This window comes from Anopheles maculipalpis, chromosome 3RL, assembly GCF_943734695.1.
Source record: "Anopheles maculipalpis chromosome 3RL, idAnoMacuDA_375_x, whole genome shotgun sequence".
NCBI classification, from domain to species: domain Eukaryota; kingdom Metazoa; phylum Arthropoda; class Insecta; order Diptera; family Culicidae; genus Anopheles; species Anopheles maculipalpis.
The window spans coordinates 87,928,547-87,935,740 of NC_064872.1; the positions used below are offsets into that span (position 1 = coordinate 87,928,547).

The 7,194-nt window shown below is 44.5% G+C and overlaps 2 protein-coding genes across 2 annotated transcripts; one reads left to right on the forward strand and one right to left on the reverse strand.

Moving 5' to 3' along the window:
- Positions 1-764: 764 nt before the first annotated feature.
- On the reverse strand, positions 765-1,703 carry LOC126561150 (brachyurin-like). Its single transcript, XM_050217094.1, has one exon. It carries the CDS (start codon positions 1,683-1,685, stop codon positions 765-767), a length of 921 nt encoding a protein of 306 aa, XP_050073051.1. The 5' UTR covers positions 1,686-1,703.
- Positions 1,704-3,370: 1,667 nt separating this feature from the next.
- On the forward strand, positions 3,371-4,307 carry LOC126562683 (brachyurin-like). Its single transcript, XM_050219246.1, has one exon. It carries the CDS (start codon positions 3,387-3,389, stop codon positions 4,305-4,307), a length of 921 nt encoding a protein of 306 aa, XP_050075203.1. The 5' UTR covers positions 3,371-3,386.
- Positions 4,308-7,194: the final 2,887 nt, after the last annotated feature.

Here is a 7,194-nt window from a genome sequence, read left to right on the forward strand (position 1 = left end):
AAACTGCTTCGTCATGTGTATCGGTCGCCTGTACTTTGAATTGAACGTAAGAATGCACCCCACGGGCGTTGTGACTAACCGAATCACCGGGATGATTAACCTGATCATTCAGGATGTGGGGACAAAAACAACAACAAAAACGAGCAAAGAGCTTCCACGATGCTTCGGTACGGTTCGAGTGTTTCCGTCAGATGGATGAGTGACGACGATGGCGATGACCACGGCGTACAATCAATGTCCGTCTCGTGTCCAAACGAGTCAAACGCGGTTTTCGCTTTGGAAAGATTGAGCATGACGTTTTAAAAATAGTAATAGCCCGCAAGAGAAGATATTCGGACGAATCTGCCCCGTTTGCTGAAGGGGATTAGGCTTTGGTTGCTCCCGCATGTGTGTGTGTGTGTGTGTGTGTGTGTGTGTGTGTGTGTGCGGGGTTTATTTGTGTGCCGTGCCCTTGGTCGCGATTTATGAAGACGCGTTTTGGCATTGACGTTGACGGGGTTCGAGTTTTGTTCGAAGTTTGATGAGCTGCCGGCGAAGATTTGGTGTACCTGAAATAGAGCTGCAGCCCCTGTCTGTATCGCTGTAGTGCAAATGTGTTGCAATTTGTAGTAGATTTAACTTTTATTATAGTAACAAAAAAACTTTCTTAAGCACTAACAGTGTGGCAGTCGTTACTTATTATCTAGAGCCCTACCTATAGACCTACGTACCTAAGAAACACAATGTCGCAACATTATCACTACTTCTCCTCCACTAGCCCCCGCTCAACTATCAACGTAATCCGAGTTGGCTCGGATCCAATCCAAGAAGAAGGTGATCCGCGCGTAAACCGTAGGAACACCTCGCGTACACCCATCACCCGATCCGAACGACGTTACTCCGATCTGCAGCGTAACGCCCGACTCTTGCACCGTCAATGGACCTCCCGAGTCACCGGTACACGCCGATCGGCCCCCATCACCAGAAAGACACACATTTTGCGCTTCGATCAGCAGTGATCCCCACCGACTGATGCACGCACTGTTGCTCATGATCGTGTTGACCGTGTACTGGAGAATGGTTGCAAACGCCGAGCTGGTATCGCTCGTCTGTCCGAACCCACTAATCGTGCCAATCTGTCCCTCGAACTGGCGTGCATCAAACCGGCCCGGTAGTCGTACCGGTTGAACGAAAGGCGTAAACTGGAGAGCCGAGTTGAGACGAACAACTGCCACATCGAACCGATAGTTGCTGACGGTATAGGACGGATGTACGATGATGCCGCTGGTAGAGAACCGTATCCTTTGTTGAGTGGATTCAACCAGCAATCGATTGTGTGCACCGAAGATGGCCATACCACCGGTAGCTCTATTAACTTGATCAAACATTACACAGTGCGCCGCTGTGAGGATGAAGTTTTGCGTCAACACCGATCCACCACACAACACTGTCAGCATGCCGAACTCGCTCATTACCAGCGCTTGGTAGGGAAATTGACCGGGCCTAGCCTCGAGTCCGTTTGTGATGCGAGCTGCCGGTCGGGAAACATTCCGATACACCTGGAACTCGGGAGGTAAACGTGCCCAGTAGTGATCTAGCTGCTCTACTCGCTTCACACGTGTCCAATCGATCGTCGGAAGACTTGCTCCATGAACCACAACTATCAACACGCTCACCAACCACAGAAACCTAATGGTTTGCTTCATCGTGAACAACTTCCTGTCTCACCGAACCTAACTGAGATATGGTCGATGATAAGGGCTTTTTCGGTCTTATATAGGCCAACAGAATGTGTCCCAATGGGTGAAGAACTTTGATTAACGCGATAAAGAAAGTATCCCAAAGCAAAACAGCCGAATGCCACTGGGCAAGATTAGTCCTAAGCTAAATGTTGCCCCTTTATCACCGTCTAATCGGTTTTTTTTCTGTTTCGGGGAAAGATTTTTCAACGCGTGTGTTTTCAGCGCCATCCAGCAGTATCAGTCTGTCGATAAGGTAAACTTTGGTAAACCCGGATTTGGATTGCAATTATCATGAATGACACCTGTAGGCACATGTGGGAAAATATATCAATGTACCTACATATTTTGCACACAGAACAGAACAGATTTCTGATTTATTTTTGTCCTTCACCCGCTTTATCGTACAGCACTGACGCGTGTCATTGATCCCGATTTGGGTATAGCGAAATTTGTTATTTGGAATTTTGATAGGGGCTTGGTGGGCAATTGATAATGAAGGAGAAATAAATCAAGGTCACTTCGCGAATACGCAAAGCGGTACGATTACGACACGGTCAACACCTAGATATGGAACGTGTTACGTACGATGTGTGAGTTTTGCTAAGAAACCGTTAATTTTGTTTGATTGCAAATAAACTATTTAGATGAAACACTCATACAATGGAATTTTCGCACAATTTTTTTTATATTTTAAAAAGTAAATAAATTATATCGTTCGAGTTACGGTCCAGTGCCGTATTGTCAACGAAAGAATGGATTCCAAATCACATTATACGACAACCGTCATTTTGAGCTTTGAACGCTGCGCGATACATTTTTCGAACGTCTGACGTAGAGTCGCCATTGGCGTTGGCGATTGCAGCGCTAGCAGTGGTGGGAATCTGAAACATACACAAAATATGAATTTAAATTTAAAGTTCCGCTATACTTATCAGATTATTGGGATTGGTTTGGAAAATAATTGCATTTAGTGACTGAATGATTGGTCTTTTCAAATATTTTTTTAAGTAACAAGTTCCAAATTTGCATTTTAAAGTTAAATATGAAGCTAGACGAAAGCAATCCAGCAAGCATTAAATCTATGATTTCTAATTGATCTTAACCTAATTAAACGCAATCCTCGAAGCCGTACAAATTGCTTGTGATGTTCTAGAAAACAAGTGAAAAAAAATGTTACTACTGCTTTCGGATAACAGACTCTTATCTGGGGGAATAACCAGTCAGATTGTCTGCGATAATTGCGTCAGGTGAACCGAATATCATCTTGACCAGTAGTAACTACCACCTTATCGAACGAGATTATTCAGTATCGTGCCGTTTTGTGAGCTACCCCAATAATGTTAGGCGAGATATGTGTATCCCTTGCGTGACGTACATTTAAAGTGGGTCTTAAGGGTTACACACTGGGCCATGGTCGGTAAGCATCCGTTGTAAGATCGGTGTATGATCTTATCACGAGGAAACAGCGATATGGGAATATATAATACCATAGGCGTAGGGACTTGTGCCGAGATAGGCGTTTATGATCGGTAGTATTCCTACGATTAGCTTACCAATCGGTGGCTATAAATACAACCCTCCAAGCACCTACGGCCCACTAGCTACCGAAGGTTCGCGGTACGTTTCGTCCCGTGTGCGTGTATTGTGTGTGCGTGTGATCTTAAGATGAAGTTCTCCCTGTTGGCGCTGTTTGCGCTCGTGTGTGCCGTTGCGGCCACCGACGATATTGACTGGTCAAAGGTTCGCCCCATGTCTCGTATGCCCCAGTACCTGGCCCGTCTGCCGAAGGATATTCTGAAGCAGTACCTGACGGAGGTGCGCAGCATGCCGTCCAGCGTCCGTGCCAACTCGCGCATTGTCAACGGTTACATTGCCCAGCCCGGCCAGTTCCCGTACCAGGTCGCCATTCTCAGCAACTTTGCCACTGGTACTGGTCTGTGCGGTGGTTCCGTGCTGTCCGTCAACTACGTGCTGACGGCTGCTCACTGTGTGGATGTTGCTACCGGTGGTCTCGTCATCTACGGTGCTCAGGACCGTACCAATGCCAACGAACCGAGCCAGGTGCGCATTGCGTTCGAGCAGAGCGGAATTCGCCTTCACCCGAACTGGAACCCATCGCTAATCCGTTACGATATTGCTACCGTGCGCGTTGTGTCGCCAGTTACGTTGAGCGATCGCATCCAGCCCGTTACACTGCCACGTCTGAGCGATATTGGCAATGATTTCGCCGGTCTGATCGGTACTGTGTCCGGATTCGGCCGCTTCTCCGACTCGATCCAGGAGGCTTCGACTGTGCTGCGCTACGTCAACAACCCCATCCAGACGAACCTTGCCTGCTCGGTGCGCTTCCCGGGTGTGGTTCAGCCGGAGAACATCTGTCTGTCGGGTGATTCGGGCCGTGGTGCCTGCCAGGGTGATTCTGGCGGTCCGCTGACCATTGTGCGCGACGGAACCACCGTTCAGCTCGGTGTCGTGTCGTTCGGATTGGCTCTCGGATGCGAACTTAACTGGCCATCCGTGTTTGCCCGCACCACCTCCTTCCTTACCTGGATCCAGGAGAACTCCGACGTTACCCTGCTGCCATAAATTTGGTGCTCTAATTAAACTAAAAATAAACAAACCAAAACTATTTGTTGTTGTAATATTAACCAAACTATTTCTTTTTTCTTCCATGATGAAAATGGGACACCGGTCCGGGGTTCAAATTATTTTACCAATATTTATTTCTCTTCTACTTTCTTCATTCGTTTGCCTATCCACACACACACACACGATACTCTCAACACGATCAACGTTTCACGGTTATTATATTAACCTAGCGCGCTCGCACACACACGTACCACACCGTATATTCTTTCCGCTATACACATTCACTCAACACACTATCACCTCGTGTTTTACAACAGCTTGGTTTTTCTACCCGATTTAGATTCTGTATTGTTTTGACCCTTTTTTTCGTATTTGTGTATGTGTACGGTTTTCGCTCTTTCACATTCTCTCATTCCATGCTAATTATTACTTCACTTTTCTTCACTTACAATTTACAAATTTACTTAACTGGGAGCTGTTTACTAAGTTTGCTCTCAAATACCTCTTCACTCTGTCTCGCATGTCTCTTACGCGAGCTTTCTAAAAGCTCCAACTGTGAGAGAAAGGGAGTGCGAGACCCAGAGCGAAAAGGATAATTGAAAGAAAAAAAGGATGTATGTATAACACGCTTTGATTTCGCTGTTCTTCGTTATATGTATATCTGCCACCGTGTTGTGGTGCCTCTTCAATTGTTTGCCTATTGCTCTAATTTTTTTTCTCCCGAGTGCGTCCCGGGAAATGGCCATCGCAGAATGAACACAGAAAACAAATTGTTTTATCAAACGTAGCCATTAGAAAACAGAGAAGCCCTTCATTATCGGAACACAATGACACGCACACACGAACACACACACGGATGAAACGGAAAGGACACGCTAGCAACACTTTAGTACATTGGTGTTGTTGATTGTGGCATTTATATTGTGCCTAAAATATGTGAGTGCGCGTGTGTGTGTGTGTGTGTGTGTTTCAGACTGCAACTAGTCACAGGGGAGAAAATAGTAAGTGTAGTAGCACTACTAGCCAACATACAAAAACAGTGGCCAAGTGTTAAGATAAAACGGCTCAATATAACAATACTCAGCTGCTTGTACGCATTCGCTTTTGTGTCTTTTGATTGATCCAACGTTCATTCAACTCTACGATTAGAACAATGCATAAAAAAACAACCGTTTTTCCTACATCTGGCTTGTGATATCGCAAAAAAACGTATTTCTACAGTACAGGCCTCACCGCCATTTGCAACGAACGCCATCTTTGCTATTTACGGCGAGCGTCATTTCGGTCTTTTCGTTGCATCGATGCAGAAAAATTTTGGGACGGGAGGACACCCACAAAAACCAACTGGAAGTTGTTTTCCTTCTCCCACGTTTTTTTGTTAATGTTTTAGGATTTCTTTACGTTTAAGGGTATTTTATTGTTTGTTTTGTTTCTGATGTTTTCTTTTTTGTTTATTCACTACGCTTACGAACGACATATTTACGTGTCCCTTTTTGTTTTCCTCTCATAAAACGGGCGTTGATGCGTAGTAATACTAACTCACTAGGCGCTAGTAGTAGTTTCAAGTTAATTCATAATCTTTGGACTAACAGTGTTGTGTGTATTGACACGCCTAGTAGCAGTAGTCACACCGCGGCCACCTTTTTACTGGCCACGAACCACCTATGAACCTATGATGATGTTCGACTGCACGGCAAAGCGACGTGAGTGGCATTTTACATGGCTCTTCCTCGTGATTTGTTGCTTTAATTCTGGTTCTGCTATGTAACTTGTTGTTGTTTGTATCTTTTATACTTCTGACATTCACAGTTTGATGCCGTTGTTATATTACACTAAAGATTTCGTGCTGGTATGTCAACTGTGTAGATACGTGTTATGGCATTATCCTTCCTTATCGGGACGCGGAGCTTCCCCATAGAGCCCATAAACAAAACAAGGGGGCCAACCCAAAATTCAACCAACCCACCAGCCGACTCAAACATTTCATGATCTGTAGTTTGTTTACTAAAACAAGTAACTCTTGCTGAATGCTCTCATTTGCAGGCGGTATTATAAAGGAAATCTTTTTTTTTTTTGCAAACATTTTCTGCTACTGCTCACAACAAGTAAAAATGCGCGTTACGACAAGTTAACGGACTGAAAGGGGTCCTTTTCATTGCTTGCATTAGCACTGTGGTATCAATAAATTTATTATTCCTTATCCTCATCATTTCTGAACCGGATTTCTGTAGTAAAATCGAATCGAAGAAGTCATACTATGTGCACTGTATTCTTGGAAAAAAACATCCTATTTAAACATAATTTACACAGCTACACTTAACACATATCATCTTCCTTTTCCTTTCTCGGCAGCGGAAAAATAATTCTAATGGTAGTGCCTTTGTTTTTCGATACGATACGGGATTAGGATCTGCGTGTGGGTGTGTGTGTTTCTGTGTGACACTGTAACGTTCTGATTTGCCGCCTTTCTTCATACATACCCCCTCCACAACACAATACATGCACGCACGCACGCACAATAGCTGCTTCATCGTCTTCCCTGGTTCTGGCTAATCGATAATCTAATCCTACTATCACTCTTGGTTTGCTTTTGCCGTAGACGCAGGCGAACCACGAACAAAAATACTCACTTCCTCGCATGTTTCCCTTTCGTTCTTTCCCTTTTCTTTTTCTATCATTCAGTCCTATTTTTTTTACACATTATCATCCCACCATCGTAACATACGGGTTTCATTTTTTCTGTTAATTCTTCCCGAGTAAGTTTGTCCGTCAATTGACTAGACTAGAGGAAAACAACTTTGGACATACTTTGCAAAATTCTAAAAGAGCTTAAACGGTCCTACTATTTCGTTGTGCCACAACTATATGGGGATTTTTTTTATAA